This window comes from Erythrolamprus reginae, chromosome 6 (assembly GCF_031021105.1).
Source record: "Erythrolamprus reginae isolate rEryReg1 chromosome 6, rEryReg1.hap1, whole genome shotgun sequence".
Taxonomy (NCBI): domain Eukaryota; kingdom Metazoa; phylum Chordata; class Lepidosauria; order Squamata; family Dipsadidae; genus Erythrolamprus; species Erythrolamprus reginae.
In genome coordinates, this window is record NC_091955.1 from 85,739,014 (window position 1) to 85,760,312 (window position 21,299).

Below are 21,299 nucleotides of genomic sequence, written 5' to 3' on the forward strand. Positions count from 1 at the left end.
TAATAATAATAACAACAACAACAACAAAACAACAACAACAACAATAATAATAATTATTATTATTATTAATTAGATTTGTATGCCGCCCTCTCCGAAGACTCAGGGCGGCTCACAACATAACAGCAATACAATATAAATACAAATCTAATATTAAAATTTAAAAAACTAATTTAAAATACATTATTATAAAAAACCTATCTGCTGCACAATCATACACATTTTGACTGCAAAACATATTGTACATTTTGATTAGCCAGCAGGTTCAGGGGGAGAGCAATACTGCCGATTGTAGTTTGACATTTATCTGGAGGGCTACAGGTTCCATAGGCTTTAGTTTTGCACATAAACATATTTTAATATGTAAAACACATTCAGGTTTTATTACTTCAGCTACAATTATATAAACCGCTGCAACTGAAAGTTAAGGTTCAAAAAGCTAAATGCAACGATTTAAAAAACACACATACACACTATTGATGAAAAAAGAATATGCAGCAAATGTCATACCGTTTAAAAATAAACACCGTGATAAATATTTCAATCCCATTATTGGCATAAGCATGTGACATTTCAGTAAATTCAGTGTAACCTTCATTGAATTTTGCTTTTGTATACAGATCAGACGTTCCATTTTCAGTCTGGCATTCAGCTGTTGCTAAGACAGATCTCTGGTATCTGACCTGTCTTGCAAAATCATTATCTGCTCAGAATTTTCCTATGTTTAATTGTGTGTGTGAAATGATATGAAAATGACACCATTTGTCGAATATTACTCTTCATCGTTGTAAACAGGTGGAGGGAAGAAACACTACAGGGCCTGCTGACTTCATCTTTCATGCTCTTCTGTTAGTGGTAAAAGATAAACTATTAGTATTTCTTTGTTCCAGTTGGGAAATGTTTGCCAATTCTTTCTTTTTCCATAATTTTTTATAGAGAGCCGGGCCACTAAGTTCCAGTGACAGAGGCAAGATTTCTTTATCTATCTGATTAATGTCAGTGGAAAATTATATTTCTATAATGGATGAAATTCCGTTAGAAATGATGTCATTTTTCTCCCAATTGCTTATGAGCAAAATTGCTGGAGAGGCTGAAGGAAAGAGAGAAAAATGAAAGGAGGGGGAGAGAGAGGGTGGGAGAAAGAAAGGAAAGAAGGAAAGAAGGAAGGACTGCTTTCTCTGTCCCTTTTGTTTTTCTCTAAACCAATTCCAATTTGTTTATTTTTTTTAAATGTGATCTCCAGAACGAAGCACAATTCTAAGTTCAAGAATAGCATTAACATTATTTATTTATTTATTTATTAAATTATTTATTAATTAGATTTGTATGCTGCCCCTCTCCGTAGACTCGGGGCGGCTAACAACAGTAAAAAGACAATATGAACAAATCTAATATTAAAAGTAATGTAAAAAACCCCAATTTAAGAAACCAATCATACATACAGACATACCATGCATAAATTTTATAAGCCTAGGGGGAAGAGAATATCTCAGTTCCCCCATGCCTGACGACAGAGGTGGCTTTTAAGGAGCTTACGAAAGGCAATGAGGGTGGGGGCAACTCTGATATCTGGGGGGAGTTGGTTCCAGAGGGTCAGGGGCCGCCACAGAGAAGGTTCTTCCCCTGGGTCCCTCCAAACGACATTGTTTAATCGACAGGACCCGGAGAAGGCCAACTCTGTGGGACCTAACTGGTCGCTGGGATTCGTGCAGCAGAAGACGGTCCCGGAGATATTCTGGTCTGATGCCATGAAGGGCTTTATAGGTCATAACCATAATTATATGCAAATTGCAAAATATTGTTTTGATTGGAAGACATCTATGCTCAGATGTACTCTGAGGGATGCAGTTTTATCTTTGTATTCCTGCTTTTTAAAATGCCCTCCTCATTTTATTTGATTTATATAAGATCTCCCAAGTCAATCATATATAAATCACACACACACACACACCGGACTTGATGGGGCTTACTCTCAACTGCACTGAGACAGGATAGAATCTTTAGATTCTATGGAATGAAACACCCCATAATAATATTTCTTAAAACTTTCCTAGCCCACATTTTTATACAACAGACTTAGAGGCAAAGATTCATAATCAGAGGTCCCAGAGATGTTCCTTTCTAAAAATGTATTTAAAGAAGTTGTGTGGGTACTAACTCTGCCTGAACTCTTTTAAATCTTTTTTTGCCCAGCCCAAAGATCATTTTTCCATTAGGAACAAAAAAAGGCACATAGGGAAATTTAAGACCTATATATTCTCTCCTAATAACAACCCCAGGGACCTAATAACAACCCCAGGGGCCAGTTCCACATTTTAGTTCAGGTTTAGCCCTACTCTGTCTTTCAGAAATGTATTTATTTATTTGTTGGACTATCACATCTTGTTGTCTTGGCACTATCTCTCTGTTGATGCAGTCTAGGACTGGATTGGCTCTTTTGGCAATGGGACTTATACTTAAGTGGTAGTCCATTAGGTAGGACACCTACATCCCCCTCACAGTTATTACCATTGAGTCAGGTACTACCTATTCCATAGCAGTGCATTTGGTTTTTCCTTGCTAAGTACAAGACCTCATGTTTCTCACCAGTAAACAGCATCTTGTTGGAAATGGCCAATGCACAAGTCTGTGAAGATCCTTCTGGATCTTCACTCTATCTTCTAAAATATTGAATATTAGGTGGTACTTGTGCTTTGCTACAAAACTATGTGATGGGGTTTGATAAATGGACACTGAAAGCTTGAAAATGAATAAGTAGTTAAAAAGGGACCATTGTTTCATTAGAGATGGTAAGCTACATTTCTGTTGCATACGAAGAAATGATTTGCATAGCATAGACTTTCAATTCATCCCTCAGATGAATTGCTCATGACCTCCCTGTAAACAACATTCTTGGTTTTTCTGTCTGGCTGAAGGATGACCAGGCTGTCAGGTGAACTGACTCCGGAGCATGCCACATAGAACTAGCCATGGGAGAAATGGGAAATTTCCCAACCACATCAGTAAATCTTTTCCTGCGTTTCCCCCCTCTTTCCCTTTAACTGGTGTTACCATAGAAGGAACAGATACCGAGGAGGAAAATAAAGGGAGGGGGGGATATCTGTCTCTGCCTATCAGCATCCATTGGCATTCATTTGGCTAGCATCCTGTTAGTGTGTGAGAGAGTTGAGGGGTGTATTTGCTGTGTATGCAAGAAAGTGACAGGAAAAAGTCTATGCATGGCTGAGTTCTGTAGTTCTTACTTAGTTCTTAGTAAAGTTGCTTGCTGCTGTGAAAAGCGAAACTGAAACTCCTCTGCTTGTGTTTTGCATTTGGATTAGATTTCTTTTCAGTTTGGGAGGGGGAGTAGAACTTCTTAGCATCAGAGCTTGTTATTCATAATATAAGAAATATTCATGCTCCGATTATCATTTTGAAAAATCCTTTCTTAGTGAGCCCCTAGAGGAACACATGTGGCAAATTTCAAGTTTGTAGGGTTAATAATTTATAATAATAATAATTTATTAGATTTGTATGCTGCCCCTCTCCGAAGACTGGTTCTTGTTTTGCCTGGACTAATAAGAACATAAACCAATCAATTGAGATTTCAGCCATTGTAAGAAACACTAAAAACTACCAGAAATATGAAGCTTCCTTTTCCCCCTCTCTCACAGTTGGCCTACTATTTTTTTATTATTCCCCTTTGTCCCTTTAATAATATTTCTCTTATGATATTCCACACGTAAATACCTGACAACTTTCCTCTAGTGTTAATTATAGTTTTCTGGCATTGGCATTTTGCTACAGGGATCAACAGTGTTCTTACCTGCCCAGCTGTATCTAGTATTTCCATGGAAACAACTTCATCATCAATGGTGGCTTGATGACGATAAGTGGACTCTTTAAAAAAGGAATGAGAAACACTACATTAAAAGGGCACAATCAGAAAGTATGGTGCATTTCTTTATTCCCTGCTCATTAGACCTTTCCACTACTTTTTGTTCTATGAAATGTGTTATGACTCCAACCCATTTGGTCTCTTTTGTTAGCAGGGGGAAAAAACAAAGTAAATGTTATTGACAACCACTCGTTTTGCTATTCAGTTTCAATGGAATTGAAGACCAAAAATGGAAGCAAATGGTAGATGGTCTACTGGCTTCAGGTTGCTGACTTTGGCATTACCATGGCCACAAATAAATTCAGCTGCATATTGTTCTGGTCTATGGCTTATCCAAAGGGCATTGCAAAGTGTCAGGTTCCATTTAGAGCTATGATATTGATATATATAGCGTTAGGAAGTTGATAATGGTTGTTCTGTCGGGCTCTCTGGTAGAATCCTCCCAAAAATTCACAGATACAAATTTCAGACACACACACGTTTGAAAATTCAAAACAATGTTCTTTATAATGAAAATTCACTTAAACCAAGCCCTCTTTTGGTATAGCAAAGAGCACTCGTCTCCAAACAAACTGGTAATTTGTACAAGTCCCTGTACATGGCCTGTGATACTTAGCTTGCAGCTGTGAGGCAATTCACAGTCCTTCTTCTTTCACAAAGTGAAACACACTTTGGCCTGGTTTAGTTTCACAGCGGGAAAAATCAGCACACAAAAGGTCAAAGTCAGTAAAGCAATCACGAAACACAACGATCAGATAATCCTCCACAATGGCCAAACCCATAGCAGCCTCATTAATTACCACAGCCCCACCCAACCACAGGTGGCCTCATTTTCTTTGATAATAATCTCTCAGTTGTTGTTGCCTATGCATCGCTCTCCGCATGCGTGGCTGTATCATTAACTCTTGTTCTGAATCCAAGGAGGAGCTAGATACTGTAATTGATCTCCTTCTGAGCTTTCTGCCACACTCTCCTCCTCCCTGTCACTCACGTCTTCTTGGTCAGAGGAACCTTCATCAGCAGATTCCACCGGGGGCAAAACAGGCCTGCGGCATGTGGATGTCTCCCCCACATCCACAGTCCTTGGGGCAGGAGCTGGGCCAGAGCTAACCGCAACAATGGTATTATAAAATCCATGTGAATTGAAACTAAAATTAACTCAGCTCCCAAAATTCATCACATAATTTAATTTGAATAATTACAACAGTCACAAAAGATATCGGTATCTTTGTTTGGTGCTCAGTATTTTAATAGTTGATGGCCAATATGCAATAAAATTTGGTATCTGACTGATTATGAGGTCTGGATATAAAATTTAATCATGCCCCAAATTCTCATGTTGCATTTTAAATTTCATTTTTCCCCTTTATTTCAATCTGAGTCAAATCAAGGCCCCACACTTTTGTTCATATGAAAAAAATGCAAAAAGTCATCGGTTGTTCCAAGATACTTTCTCCTTGCATTCATTATTCATCCTGAAATCTGTACCTTGAAACCAAAGATGCCTTTACTTAGAAGTTATTTGATTGCCCTGTGACGTCTTGTGGTTGAATATCTAGACTGGGGATTCAAGGCTTTTCTTGACAATATGCAAAAGATCTTATCATGAGGCTAAAATATATTTGTCATTAAGATTAGCCAGCTGGGATAAAACCTTTCCATACCCTGGATTATAAAGTGACACACCCTGGGGTTATAAATCCAGGAGCTTCTATTGTGTCGGCTTTAGCTAGTAAGAATTTCTAGAGAATCCTGAGTTAAACAGTTAGACTAGATGATATCAGTCCCTTCCTACTCAAATCCCCTAATTAATCAGAAGGAGGGATGCATGAAAAATTTTGTAAGCCAGATCGTTTATAAGTATGAATATAATGATTTGAACTTGATCTTAAACTTCTCAAGTGTAGAGAAGACTCCAGAACATAAATGCATGCTGAAATATTCATCCTAAAATGTGACTTGTAATTTGAAAAAAATGTGCAAAAATTTCTATGTTAAAGAAAAAATAGATACCAAACCGATTGTCTGAAAAATCCAAATAGTATTTCTTCCTTATGGAAAAACTGATTGTCAAAAATATGTAAAGAAGGAAAAGTTCATTAGAACACCTATCTTTGAAGAAATGTGGACAAATATATAAAAACGTGCAGAAATATTGCTATGAGTCTTTGATTTCTTTAAAAAAATTGAATTCATGCAAGCAACTAAACCCAACTTTGAGCTGATTAAATCAGAATCTTGGATATGATAAGGACAGCTTGTCCTTAGCTTCATGGAACAGTTCTTTTTCACACTGACAGATTTTATATTTTTGCCCTTTGAGTCAGCGTTGACTCTCAGGAATTGCTTAAATTAATCTCTCCTATCTTTTTGGCAAAATTTTCAGAAATCTTGGTTTGCAATTACCTTCTTCCCAGGGTTAAGACAGAGGGACTGGTCCAAGATCAATCAATGGAAAATAATTCATGTAGCTCAAGGTATAGTATATGTGGTATCTTACTCAATCATTGTAACTATGAGAGGGATATTGGAGTCTTAGTGGACAACCGCTTAAATGTGAGTTAGCAGTATGCAGCAGCTGCCAAAAAAGCCAACACAGTTCTAGGCCGTATTAATAGAGGGATAGAATCAAGATCACATGAAGATCACTCCTCCACTCGAAACAGAATACCCTACGAAATAGACTAACAATCCTGGGTCTAGAAAGCTTAAAACTACGACACCTAAAACACGATTTAAGTATTGCCCACAAGATCATATGCTGCAACGTCCTACCGGTCAATGACTACTTCAGCTTCAACCGCAACAACACAAGAGCACGCAACAGATTCAAACTTAATATTAACCGCTCCAAACTTGACTGTAAAAAATATGACTTTAACAATCGAGTTGCCGAAGCGTGGAACTCATTACCGGACTCAATAGTGTCAACCCCTAACCCCCAACATTTCTCCCTTAGACTATCCACGATTGACCTCTCCAAGTTCCTAAGAGGTCAATAAGGGGTGTATATAAGTACACTAGTGTGCCTTTCGTCCCCTGTCCAATTGTCTTTCCTTTATCTCATATATCATATATATTTTCTTCCTTTCATATATCTTCTCCTCTATTTTTACATATTATCTTTATATATATTACTTCATGTCTATTCTCTTCCATATGTATTGTGTATTGGGCAAATGAATAAATAAATAAAAAATAAATAAATAAGTGTTAATACCACTTTATAATGCCTTGATAAGGCCACACTTGGAATACTGCATCCAGTTTTGGTCATCACGATGTAAAAAAAGTTGTTGAGAGTCTAGAAAGACTGCAGAGAACACCAACAAAGATGTTTAGGGGACTGGAGGCTAAAACATATAAAATCAGTTGCTGGAACTGGGCATGTCTAGTTTAATGAAAAGAAGGACTAGAGGAGACATGATAGCAATGTTCCAATATCTCAGGGGCTGCCACAAAGAAGAGGGAGTCAAAACTATTCTCCAAAGCACCTGAGAGTAGAGCAAGAAGCAAGGTGTGGAAACTAATCAAGGAGAGAAGCAACTTAGAACTAAGGAGAAAATTCCTGACAAAACAATTAATCAGTGGAACAGCTTGCCTCCAGAAGGTGTGAATATTCCAACACTAGAAGCTTTTAAGAAGATGCTGGATAACCAGCGTCTAAGAAGGGGGTTGGACTAGAAGAACTCCAAGGTCCCTTCCAAATAAATAAATAAATAAATAAAATAAAATAAATAAAATAAAATAAACTCTGTTATTCTATTATATTATATTCTGTTGTGTTCTGTTCTGTTCTATTCTATTGTTGAACTGTGGAGTCCTTGGTGTTCTTTGAGGTTGGCTAGGACAATGTAACATCCTTAATGTTAGAGAGGAGAGGAGTTTGTTCTTTTAGTCCACCAAGCTGGCTTTGTAAATCATGGTGTCCCAATTTCTAGGTTTGTGCTACACAAATGGATTTTCAAGTTCAGATCCACAATAATCTATGAAACTCATCACCAAATGACTTTAGACTTTGTTTCTTTCTCTCGGTCTACTGTCAGCCCAGGAGGTTTTAGAACAGGGTTTCTCAATGTGTGGGCCACACACTTTTGGTGTTTCCTAAAAGAGGTCAGTAAGGGGCGAGTATAAGTGCACTAGAGTGCCTTCCGTCCCCTGTCCTATTGCTCTCCTATCTATATCTCTTCTTCTATTCTTTCATTGATATGTTCTATTACTATACCTTCTTTTCTATTATTTCTTATATATATTTTACTATGAGTATCTCCTCTATAACCTTCATCATGTATTTTACTATGTGCATATAGATAAATACCCACTAAAACCCTCATTGTGTATTGGAATAAATGAGTGAGTGAGTGAGTGAGTGAGTGAGTGAATGAATGAATGAATGAATAAATAAATAAATAAATGAATGAATAAATAAATAAATGAATGTATATATGAATTCTGGTGCAGATGCCAAAATGCAAAATTAAATGAAAATGACCCCAAATTGAGGTGATCAGTTCAACTTACAGCTTTTATCATGGAATTTGTTGGAAAAACCAAACAATTCAGCAGCCTTGCAACATTTTAACATGGTATTTTTAAAAATCATTTTTATTTAATTTGGGGATCTTGTAATAGTCAATAGCTGAAGGTGTTTCATGTACCAAAGCTTTTGTAATGCTGCAAAAATCTGCATAAAGGGGAAAAAATGGGGACTGTTATTTTACAGTAAATGGAAAGAAAGAAAAAAGCATTCCAATTTGTGTCCCTGTATAGATGGAAAAAGGATATAATTGTAATTCATTATAGATTAGGAGAAGGTAATGCAATACATGTGACTTTTTCCCTGGCATTAGTTTGGACCTTCTGCCACTGTCATTATTCAAATGATGGACTTGCATTTGATTATGTGTTGGTCTTGTTCCCTGACTGGCCTAAGAGCCAACATTCTGGAATATGTGAAAGCCTACACTTCATATGTTTAGACCCATATCTTAGATATTTGGTTTTCACTTAAAAGCAGCAACAATAATGCAGGATGGAGAATTGTGCATCATATAGCCTCACGCCTCTCTCTTTCCCGCTGACCTCATTAATTTACTCTAAATTGCCAGTTGCACAGCATTGACATAAAACAAAAGCAAGAGGAAAAAAAATTAAAACGAGACTGGGGAAGAGAAAACAGAGAAATCTCCACTACACTGCTGTGAATTGTCTGGTTAATGAATTTGTTGCGGAATAAATAACATAAATAACAATGGAGTCTTCTGTGACTCTCCTCCATGTTATTCTGTGCTAATAGGAAAAACACCTAGAGCTGGTTTTGAGTAGAGAGCCATTGAGACCTTTTGAAGGTTTATCTGTGTCCTCAGGGTCACTTTAGTGCAAATAGGTGCAGAACCTTCTTGGAACTGCTGATAGGACTGAGTTGTAGACTGGAGACAGATGGTGCCATATCTCTCCTCTTGTGCAGAGAGAATTCAGTTTTGATATATTGGCCTCATTGACTGCTCTTTTCAACCCAGTGGTCCTCTCTCTCTCTCTCTTTATTTATTTATTTATTTGCTTGTTTGTTTGTTTGTTTTGTCACGTACTCAAACAAACAAACAAACAAACAAACAAACAAACAAACAAACAAACAAAAGTCATGGTTTCGCACAGCACAACCCTGAGTGAACTGGCAGCAAAAGGATCTGGAACCCACTCGTGCTCTGCATGGATCAGATCCTACTTCAAGGACTGTGACTAGTTTTGGGTACATCTATCTATCTATCTATCTATCTATCTATCTATCTATCTATCTATCTATCTATCCATCCATCCATCCATCCATCCATCCATCCATCCATCCATCCATCCATCCATCCATCCATCCATCCATCCATCTATCTATCTATCTATCTATCTATCTATCTATCTATTCAATTTTTTATGCCACCCTTCTCCTTAGACTCAGGGCGGCTTACAACATGTTAGCAACATGTTAGCCCTTTTTAACAGAGCCAGCCTATTGCCCCCACAATCCGGGTTCTCATTTTACCCACCTCGGAAGGATAGAAGGCTGAGTCAACCTTGAGCCGGTGATGAGATTTGAACCGCTGACCCACAGATCTACAGTCAGCTTTAGTGGCCTGCAGTACAGTACTCTACCTGCTGCGCCACCTTGGCTCTATTTAAAGAAGGATTTGAACAAATGAGAAGATAATAAATGTCAGTCTGGCCACTGAGTTGAGCAACTCAAGCTACTCAACTCCAGCAGAGGGGCTGCTTTACAGAAGCCAGAACCATCTCATCCCTTCACAAACTAGGTTTCACCTTCTGGTATCTGTGTAGTAGTATCTCTGAAAGCCACAAGAATCTCCTGGATGACTACAGCTATTTGCCACTCCATTTTGTAATACTTGCAGTTATAAAAGTCAAGGGGACATTTCAAGCTGACATTTAAGAAAACAACACATACATATACTCACTGTACATATCGTTGCCAAAAAAAGAGAGCTCTTGTTAGCTTAAATATTGGCTTATTTCTAGTGACCCTGGCAGCCTTTCACAAATCAGTTAAATTATACTTAGTTTGTGGGTGTCAGTGCCATATGCTTGGAGTCTAAAAGAATTTCCAGGAAAAAAAGTATGAGACAAGTTGTGACTACAATTGATTACTCTAAGCCACTATTCATTTTCAAGCAGACCACAATTTCAAGAGCCAATTCATTTGGGTTTTAGAGCAACTTGGAGAATCTGAGTCATCAATTGGGGGGGGGGCATATAAGTTTTTAATATACAGTGGTACCTCGAGATACGAGTTTAATTCGTTCCGGACCTGGGCTCTTAAGTCGAGCAGCTCTTATCTCGAACGACTTTTCCCCATAGGAATTAATGTAAATAATTTTAATTGGTTCCAGCCCTCAAAAAACTCACAAAGTTAGTCTAAATTATGCAGAAAGACATGTTTTTAATGAAGAAATGTACAGGTACATATAAATGAATAATGAAGTTTCTTTCACTTAACTTGTAAACTTTCTTAAACTTTTAAATTTACATATGTTCAACTTCTCTGCCACCCAATCCTGTAGGACAGAGGTCCCCAACCCTTTTTGCACCAGGGACCGGCTTTAAGCGATCAAGAGAGGAATGGGTGAATGAATGGACGGAGGGTGGGAAGGAAGGAAGGAAAGAGGGAAGGGACAGGAACAGAGGAAGGAAGCAAGGAAACTTATGAAAGGGGAGAGTAAGAGAGGAATGAGTGAAGGGAGGGAGGGAGGGAAGAAGGTGGGAAGGAGAAAGAAAAGAAGAAATAGAGGAAGGGAAGGTAAAAGAGAGAAAGAAAAAGAGCAAGAAAGAAAGAAAGAAAGAAAGAAAGAAAGAAAGAAAGAAAGAAAGGGGGAAGGGACAGGAACAGAGGAAGGAAGCAAGGAAACTTATGAAAGGGGAGAGTAAGAGAGGAATGAGTGAAGGGAGGGAGGGAGGGAAGAAGGTGGGAAGGAGAAAGAAAAGAAGAAATAGAGGAAGGGAAAGTAAAAGAGAGAAAGAAAAAGAGCAAGAAAGAAAGCTGCAAGCACCCCCCCGAGCCCCCCAGGCCGGCTGCAACCTTTTAAAACACGCGCGCCGCTTCGCAGCTGTCTCCTGAAGCCGAACGCGGAAGTTAGCGTTTGGCTTCAGGAGACAGCTCCTTGGCGCTTGTATCTCGAATTTGGGCTTGTAAGTAGAACAAAAATATCTCTCCCCTCCCAGCTCTTATCTCGAGTTGCTCTTAAGTAGAGCAGCTCTTATGTCGGGGTTCCACTGTATATATATATATATATATATATATATATATATATATATATATATATATATATATATTTGTTTTCGTAAATTTTCACGGGTATATGTATGTAGATTGTTCTGAGTTCGGGTTTTGCCCTGTGTAATGTTTTGCATGTCTATGCGACGTTTCGGCGAAATCACATTCACCATCATCAGGCTGGAGTTCCAATCTTTGTGTTTTTGCAAATGAATATTAGCAACTGACATTTCTTCTTAGCATGTAGTGTGGGGGTGGAGATTTGCTTTGAATGTAGCAAATAGATTGGGTGACTATGCTTCCGTGATCTGATTGGTTGGTGTAATCATGGTTATAGAAGGAATGGCATGAAGATTATGAAGTGTTTTGTTTAAGTCTGATTTCCAAATATAAAATTCTAAAATCATAATAATTAAAGGATTGACATATTGATTATAATGAAGTGTTTATTTTGTTTAAGGCTGGTTTCCAAATCTCTGGCAGGCGCGAGGTATCATCCCTTTTATTTAAACAAAAAGATCTTTTTTCAATTTCGATAGCTTCTAGAGAGATTCTTTTATATAAATTCTCTGTTTTGTGGAGTAATTTAGTTTTTTCAAAGTCAATTTCGTGCCCTGTTCTTTTAATGTGCTGGACAAGGGAGGAGGTCTTCTCCTGTTTCTTGACTGCATTCATATGTTCTGCCATGCGCTGGCTCACTCTTCGGTTAGTTTGTCCAATGTATGTGGCTGCACATGTTTTGTCCAGCACATTAAAAGAACAGGGCACGAAATTGACTTTGAAAAAACTAAATTACTCCACAAAACAGAGAATTTATATAAAAGAATCTCTCTAGAAGCTATCGAAATTGAAAAAAGATCTTTTTGTTTAAATAAAAGGGATGATACCTCGCGCCTGCCAGAGATTTGGAAACCAGCCTTAAACAAAATAAACACTTCATTATAATCAATATGTCAATCCTTTAATTATTATGATTTTAGAATTTTATATTTGGAAATCAGACTTAAACAAAACACTTCATAATCTTCATGCCATTCCTTCTATAACCATGATTACACCAACCAATCAGATCACGGAAGCATAGTCACCCAATCTATTTGCTACATTCAAAGCAAATCTCCACCCCCACACTACATGCTAAGAAGAAATGTCAGTTGCTAATATTCATTTGCAAAAACACAAAGATTGGAACTCCAGCCTGATGATGGCTACCCCTTAGGGATGAATTTATTCTGTATCACACTCCAAATTTAACTATAATTGCCTTGTTGGGGTTACATCAGTTCAACGTTGTATTGGCTAGTGTACCAGCAGGGAAGAATACTTTAAGAGCATGTGGCTTGGATATCTACAGAAAAAATTGGGATGGTTTCCATTACAGTGTCAGCTTATGGCATTGTTAGTTAGATTGGATGTTGTATTCTGCTCTTAAAAAATTGAGCAAAATCATATGCCGAGCCAACTTTGGGTCAACAAAAATTGTTCTTCCACATTTATACTAGACTGATACCATGCTTTGCTACAAAATTATGTGATGGGGCTTGGTCAGTTGACACTTAAAGCTTGAAAATTAATGAGTATTTACAAAGAGGACTGTATTATTTAATTAGAGATGGTAAGCTAAGTTTCTGTTAAGAGATGAAGACATTATTTGTATAGCACAGACTTTCAATTTGTCCCTCAGATGAATTGCTCAGGACCTCCCTGTAAACAACATTCTTGGTTTTTCTGGCTGGCTGGAGAAAGACCAGGCTGTCAGGTGAACTGACTCTAGAGCATGCCACATAGAACTGGCCATAGGAGAAAAAGGCAGATTCCCTTACTTGTGTTTTCCTAATAGCTCTGTAAATCTTTTCCTGTGTTTTTTTGCCTCTTTTCTCTTTAACTGATGTTTACAGTAGAACGAACAGACTCATTTGAACTCAGGAGGAAAATAAGAGGGGGAAACTGTCTCTGCCTACCAGCATCCACTGATATTCATCTGGCTAGGGTCCTGTTAGTGTGTGAGAGAGTTGAGGGGTGTTATGGAAAGTCAAACAGTATTTGCTGTATGAGCAAGGAGATAGGAAGGAGTCTGTGTCTGGTTTAGCTCAACTGTTCTGTAGTAAAGCTGCTTTGAAGGCAAAAGTGAAACTGAAACGCCTCTGCTTCTGTTTTGCATTTAGATCAGATTTCTTTTCAGGTTGGGAGAGGGAGTAGAACTCCTTAGCATCAGAGCTTGTTAATAATAATATAATAAATACTCATGCTCCGATGGTCATTTTGAAAAATCTTTTCTTATTGAGCACCTAGAAGCCAAAGGAAACATATGTGGCAAGTTTGTAGGCTTCATGGTTTTTCATATAGATATGGATATTGATGATATAGATATAGATGATATATAGATATAGATAGATAGATATACAGTAGATATAGATACATAGATATACAGTAGATATAGATACATAGATATACAGTAGATATATATATATATATATATATATATAGATGATATAGATATAGATAGATATACAGTAGATATAGGTATATGTGGTGTGCCAGTTGCACCCATGCCTGGTTCATGTTCACTCACAGTTACTCATGCCCTGGTGACCTCAAGAATGGACTACTGGGACACACTTTATATGTGGCTTCCTTTGAAGAACATTTAGAAGCTTTCACTAGTGCAAAATGCAGCAGAACAAGTGGTTATGTGTGTGTGTCTAGAACAATACATGTTAAATCTCTGCTTTGTAACTGTATTTATTGCCCTGCTGGTTCTGGGTTCTTTGAGGTCCTGCTTTTGACTTTTAAGCTTCACATGGCAAGGGGCACCTCTCCACAATTACATCAGGTCTTATGGGTCTCTTTTGCTAAATAATTCCTATCTTATGGGGCTCAAGAGGCAAGCCTTTTTCTGTCATAGCACCCACCCTTTGGAACAAGGAGTCTTCAAGGAATCCTTAAAAAATAGTTTTTCAAGCAGGCCTGGGGATCCCATGGAAATAGGAAGCCCGTGAGATAACTAGCCTGTTTCCCCCAAAATAAGACATCCCCTGATGATAAGCCCAATTGGGCTTTTGAGTGCATGGCAATAAGGCCAAGTGCTTATTTCAGGATTAATATATATGTATATAAAAGACAGGGTCTTATTTTGGGGGAAACATGGTAATTTAGAAACATAGAAGATTGATGGCAGAACAAGACCTCATGGTCCATCTAGTCTGCCCTTATACTATTTCCTGTATTTTATCATAGGATGGATATACTGTATGTTTATCCCAGGTATTTATTGTTCCACAGCCTTATTTGTTTTTGTATTTGTTTTCAATTGTTGTTTAGGTTTAATTTTAACTGTTTCATTGTATGCTGCCCAGAGATAGACAACTTGTGAAATAGGCAGGTACATCATTTTAATCAAATAAATAACTGGAGTTATGAATTAAGCTTATGTTCACATATTGGTTCTCATTGGCCCTGTGCTGCTTTTAGTCAGGAGGAAGATGATTTGCATCTAAGTACAGTCATTGATTTACAATTTCACTTTTGAATTTTATGACCAGCAGTGAAAATTGCAAAAATGACAAAGGTATTCCACTGTAGACATTTCAAAGGATTTTTGAAGAAAGAGGAAAGAAGTTCACAGCTACAAGAACAGCAATAGCAACAGCTTTTTAGAAACATAGACTGACTGACGACAGAAAAAGACCTCATGGTCCATCTAGTCTTCCCTTATACTATTTCCTGTATTTTATCTTAGGATGGATATATGGTTTATCCCAGGCATGTTTAAATTCAGTTACTGTGGATTTACCAACCACGTCTGCTGGAAGTTTGTTCCAAGCATCTACTACTCTTTCAGTAAAATAATATTTTCTCACGTTACTTCTAATCTTTCCCCCAACTAACCTCAGATTGTGACCCCTTGTTCTTGTGTTCACTTTCCTATTAAAAACACTTCCCTCCTGGACCTTATTTAACCCTTTAACATATTTAAATGTTTCAATCATGTCCCCCTTTTCCCTTCTGTCCTCCAGACTATACAGATTGAGTTCATGAAGTCTTTCCTGATACGTTTTATGAAAGACTTACTGAACTCAATCTGTATTTTTTTCCTTCTTCTTCTTCCTAGAACCATATCTGCTAATATGAATACACAATTTAAAAGAGATCTTAAAGAAAAAATACATAAGAGGCAAAGAAGAATAATTTGAATGCCAGAAAATAAAATAGAAGTTTTGAGCTATAACCCAGAGATGAAGACTAAAGTGGGAATACAAATGATAAGCCAAGAAATGAAAAATGACCTGGATAATGGTCCATTACTGGATTTACAAAAGACAGAGCTGTTAAAGCTAGGAAGATATTCCCAAGAAAATTTGGATGGAGATCAGATCTTATGACAGCATTTTAATGAAGCAAAGATTAAGAATGATGGGAGGAGAGAGAATGAGTATGAAGTTGACCTGCCTGATCAGGGTAAAAACAAGAAATACATTTATAATGTTCGGAGAAACTTTTATGGACTTTTTGCTCATCCTGGACGGAAACATTAATAATTGGGGAATGGTTGATGGATAAGACTTGCGACATGAGAAAAACTAATTTATGTAGTGTCATATCAAAGGAGAAAGACCAGTGATGGCGAACCTTTTTCCCCTCGGGTTCCGAAAAGCATGTGTGCACACGCCCATAATTCAATGCCTGGGGAGGGCAAAAACAGCTTCCCCCACGCTGGAAATGGCCTGTTTCCCAATTTATGGTGGGCCCAGTAGGCTCGTGTTTCACCCTCCCCAGGCTCCAAAGGCTTCCCTGGAGTTGGGGGAGGGTAAAAATGCCCTCCCCATCCCCCTGGAGGCTCCGTGGAAGCCAAAAACGTCCTCCCAGAGCCTCTGTGCAAGCCAAAAATCAGCTGGCCAGTACACACATGCGCGTTGGAGCTGAGCTAGGGCAACGGCATGCGTGCCAGCAGATATGGCTCCGCGTGCCACCAGTGGCACCCGTGCTATAGGTTCACCAATACTGAGATAGACTGATACTAAATTTGCTTGCTTTTTAAAATAAAGAAAATCAGAAGTCACTTCTTTAACCATTCTTTTTTCCCCATGTGTACTTTTTCCTTCCCTTTCTTTCTATTCTTTTGTTTATTTATTTTTTACTATTGTTAAAACATTCCATAGAAAAGTAATTTTTTAAAAGATGCAGTCAAGCACAAGCAGTTGATTGACAGTTGGATCGGCCTCCCAGGGATCGTCAAAGCCCATTGGTGCCTCGTCGCATGGCATTTTCACCCTCCGCATGCCCCATTTTTGTCCTCTGCATGTCGCATTTTCAGCCCATTCCAGATGGCGGGGTTAGGATTAGGGTTAAACCAGCCAAAGACACAACACATGGAAATGAAAATTGTGGGTACAGGGCCCTAAAATGCAATGCATTGAGGCCAAAAACGCAACATGCAGAGGCCAAAAATGGAGTGTGCAATCGGTGGTGATGTGTTATGGTGATCCCCGCCGCCTGGAAGTGGCCAGAAACGTAATGCACAGAAGCCAAAATTGGCCAAAGGGTAAAGGGTGGGTGGGGCTTCGGCAATGTTCACTGTATAAGATGCACAGACAATTCTACCCACTTTTAGTAGGGGAGAGGGGAATTGCATTTTATACTCTGAAAAATACGGTAAATAGAATTCTTAAATTGTCCTGCAGTGAGTTGTTCAGTGATGAGTTAGTTACAGTAAGTTGTCCTGCAACGACTTGGCCATGATGAGTTGGCCATGTCGAGTCAGCCATACTACATGCAAAAGTTATATTTCAAGACTCTTCCAACGGAGAAGCATGTATGCTTGTGGTGGTATACAGTGATCCCTCGTTTTTCGCTGGGGATGCGTTCTAAGACCACCCATGAAAAATGAATTTCCGTGAAGTAGAGAAAAGATTTTTTTAATGTATTTAACAAGTATTTGGACTTTTAAAACCCACCCTTTGCATTAAACAGTCATTCTATAACGTTTCTCAGCTGGAACTACATGTATTATCCTACCAGTTTCTTTAATAGAGTACAGTAGTACTGTAGAAGAATTTTATGAATTTTTAATGGATTTAAAACTTTTTATGGATTTAATGGATTTAAGCCCTCTTTGAAAATCCATGAAATAGTGAATCCGTGAAAGATGAACCGTAAAGTAGCGAGGGATTACTGTATTATTTTTATTTATTTAAGAACATTTACATCTGTGGCCATCCAACTCAACTCTCAGTGACGCTGGGCAGCTTAACAAAGATAGTAATAGTAGTATAAGACATAAAAGTAAGGGAAAAAAAGCTCACCAAGGGTAGGGTCATACTCCCATATGAATCGTTTGGTCAGAAAACGTACGACGAGAGCTATAGGAAAGAAAAATATATCTGGTGAGTTCGTGACACATAATAGCTTAAAGGAGTACAGTTAAAATAAATTCTCAGTCCAGCTTATTTCTTCAATCAAGTTGCAATAACGTGCTGAAACTGACCAGGCTGTTTTCTGTTAGGACGCTAGGCAGATAAATGCCGATGGATGCTGGTAGGCAGAGGAAGAATGTTTTTTCTTCTTTTCCTTCCCAAAAACTAACGTGTGCCTTATATTTTGGAGCATCTTATACTTTGAAAAATGCAGTAATTATTTAAAGTAAATAAAAATTATTTTAATTTTTGCTATTCCCATTTCATTCTGTCCCTCTGTTTGCATCCTTTCTTTAATTATTCTATTCCACAATTTCTTTAATATTAGTGTAACTCTTGTCCTGCAGCGAGTTGTCCTGCAACAAGTTACAGTAGCTGTGGCAAGTTGGTCCTAGTGAGTAGATTGTGATGAGTTGGTCGTGGTGAATTGACCATGATGAATCCATGGTGAGTTGGCCATGGTGAATTGTCATAGACCCTAGCATGTAGGTTCAATCTCCAGCATATTTCCATTCAAGAAGCCACTAGTAATTGGGGAAAAAACACTTACCCAAAATTCTAGAGATCTAGCAACAAACTGAACAAACAGCAATATGAACCAATAGCCTGATTTTTATGCTGGCATTTAAGACTCTGTTTTCATTTTGGCAGTCAAATTGCAAAAACTAAGTCTAACGTGAGCAGACTTCATTATCCATAAATATATAGTTAACATAACAAAGCAACATAACCAACCAATTTCATGAAAAGACAACTACCCTAAAATTCAGAGACTTTAAACATTTTGAGCCAGTCTTTGGACTGTAGAACTACCACACTTGACTCTAATGCAATCTCTTCAATATTATTTTAAAAAATTAGAGTACTGTATAAAATATGTTTGGTGCAAAATAATTGCTTTGGACAGGGGTGAGTGAAATACTCCCTGAAATCATCTTAAATTTTTTTTTTGGAGAGGGTATGGAAAATATTGATTGCATTTTAATATATCAAACCGGAACACAAAGATGATTCAGGCTGTTAAAATTCAACAGATTAGGGAAATAAACAGGACTTTATGGATAGAAGCATGTTTTTAAAGACACAATTTTTAAATCAAACCATTAATGAACCATAGAAGATAGAATAGACTGCCATACAAATCTGCAGTCAAATTTATACTTTTAGAATTTGTTTTGAATGGTTTCCATGCTAAACTAAGCATATGACAAATGCGCTTTGGATCTATTCTCACATAAATTGCAGTTTCAATTGCGTTTTGCAAAAATCTCAACTAGGGACATGTACTGGATTAGAGATTTGACAACTGATCCTTTTGAATTTTGCAAACAACATTTAAAATCAACAGAAACCATAATTGGTTCTGTAAAACTTAATTTAGGGAAAATATACATTAAATTTAAAGAACAAAAATTCAAAACCATGTAAGGAAATTCATAGAAACATAGAAACATAGAAGTCTGACGGCAGAAAAAGACCTCATGGTCCATCTAGTCTGTCCTTATACTATTTTCTGTATTTTATCTTAGGATGGATATATGTTTATCCCAGGCATGTTTAAATTCAGTTACTGTGGATTTATCTACCACGTCTGCTGGAAGTTTGTTCCAAGGATCTACTACTCTTTCAGTAAAATAATATTTTCTCATGTTGCTTTTGATCTTTCCCCCAACTAACTTCAGATTGTGTCCCCTTGTTCTTGTGTTCACTTTCCTATTAAAAACACTTCCCTCCTGAACCTTATTTAACCCTTTAATATATTTAAATGTTTCGATCATGTCCCCCCTTTTCCTTCTGTCCTCCAGACTATACAGATTGAGTTCATTAAGTCTTTCCTGATACGTTTTATGCTTAAGACCTTCCACCATTCTTGTAGCCCGTCTTTGCACCCGTTCAAAACCGTTCAATTTTGTCAATATCTTTTTGTAAGTGAGGTCTCCAGAACTGAACACAGTATTCCAAATGTGGTCTCACCAGCATTCTATATAGCGGGATCATAATCTCCCTCTTCCTGCTTGTTATACCTCTAGCTATGCAGCCAAGCATCCTACTTGCTTTCCCTACCGCCTGACTGCACTGTTCACCCATTTTGAGACTGTCAGAAATAATAGCAGTTAATTAGGTTATCACACCCCCCCCCCCAATAATACAGTCTCACATTTTATTTTATTGCTAGATTTCCCCAGGATAATATATACTATTTCCCCCCCCCCCCCATTTTCTCCTGACAACAGACAAAATTGACTTAAATCCTTACTGACAGTGATTTAACACTTGGTGTATTTAATTTGTTTTTTTAAAAAAAAGAAATGAAAACATATCATAGCTCTCAGCTTTTAGCAGCATCAAAGAAAGAACCGATAAACTCTCATAAGAATGTTTATTCACGCATTATGATCGGTTCATCCATCAGCAGCAGGAGATGTAAAATCTTGTTAAGAACATTTTGGTTGAATGAATCATTAACTCTCAAAGAGTTCAAATAAATACTCTTAATATTAGACCCCACATTCACTTCAAAACCTTCTACAGCTTCCAGAGAAAACTTGAAGATACAATGAACAAAGATAAAAAAATAATAATAAATTCAGGATTTGAATATTTTCTTAAGAGGATATATGGAACATGTCTAAAGAGATTGTACAAATTGCTTGTTAGATTTTCTTCGTGCTGCCTTTGACTTTTCAATGTTTGATGGAGATTTATCAATCCTACTCACTAGTTCATAATTAAACAATCCCAGAGTTTCTTTTGCAAATCAGGGGTTTACGTCCCTGTTTAGGACACGGTTTTTCAAAAATATTAATTAAAAAATTCTTTGCGGGTTTTTTCCCTATACCACAGTTTTTCCCACCAGATGACATCATATGTAATCGCCAAACTTTCGTCTGCCATTAATAATTTTTTTTAATAAACTTTAATAAATAAACATGGTGAGTAATAATCTGAATGGTTGCTAAGGGAATGGAAAATTGTAATTTAGGGGTTTAAAGTGTTAAGGGAAGGCTTGTGATACTGTTCATAGCCAAAAATAGTGTACAGTATTTACTTCCGCATCTCTACTTTGCGGAAATTTGACTTTTGCAGGTGGTCTCGGAACGCATCCCCCGCGAAAAGCGAGGGAACACTGTTATCTGAAAAGCAATAATACATTGTGAAAATTTTTCCAAAGTACATAGAAGAGCAACATTAAAAAAAAGATATAATGGGAGAAAAGGTGAAAAATCAGTTATTA

General features: G+C 37.5%; 1 protein-coding gene across 2 annotated transcripts in view; it reads right to left on the reverse strand.

Moving 5' to 3' along the window:
- RERG (RAS like estrogen regulated growth inhibitor) overlaps positions 1-21,299 on the reverse strand; it is a 134,975-nt gene that overhangs the window by 4,079 nt on the left and 109,597 nt on the right. For both annotated transcript variants that reach the window (XM_070754869.1, XM_070754868.1), the window contains exons 3-4: positions 17,954-18,010; positions 3,803-3,876 (exon numbers count right to left, since the gene is read on the reverse strand). In XM_070754869.1, coding sequence (XP_070610970.1) covers positions 3,803-3,876; positions 17,954-18,010 — 131 coding nt within the window. The remainder of the gene's footprint in view (positions 1-3,802; positions 3,877-17,953; positions 18,011-21,299) is intronic.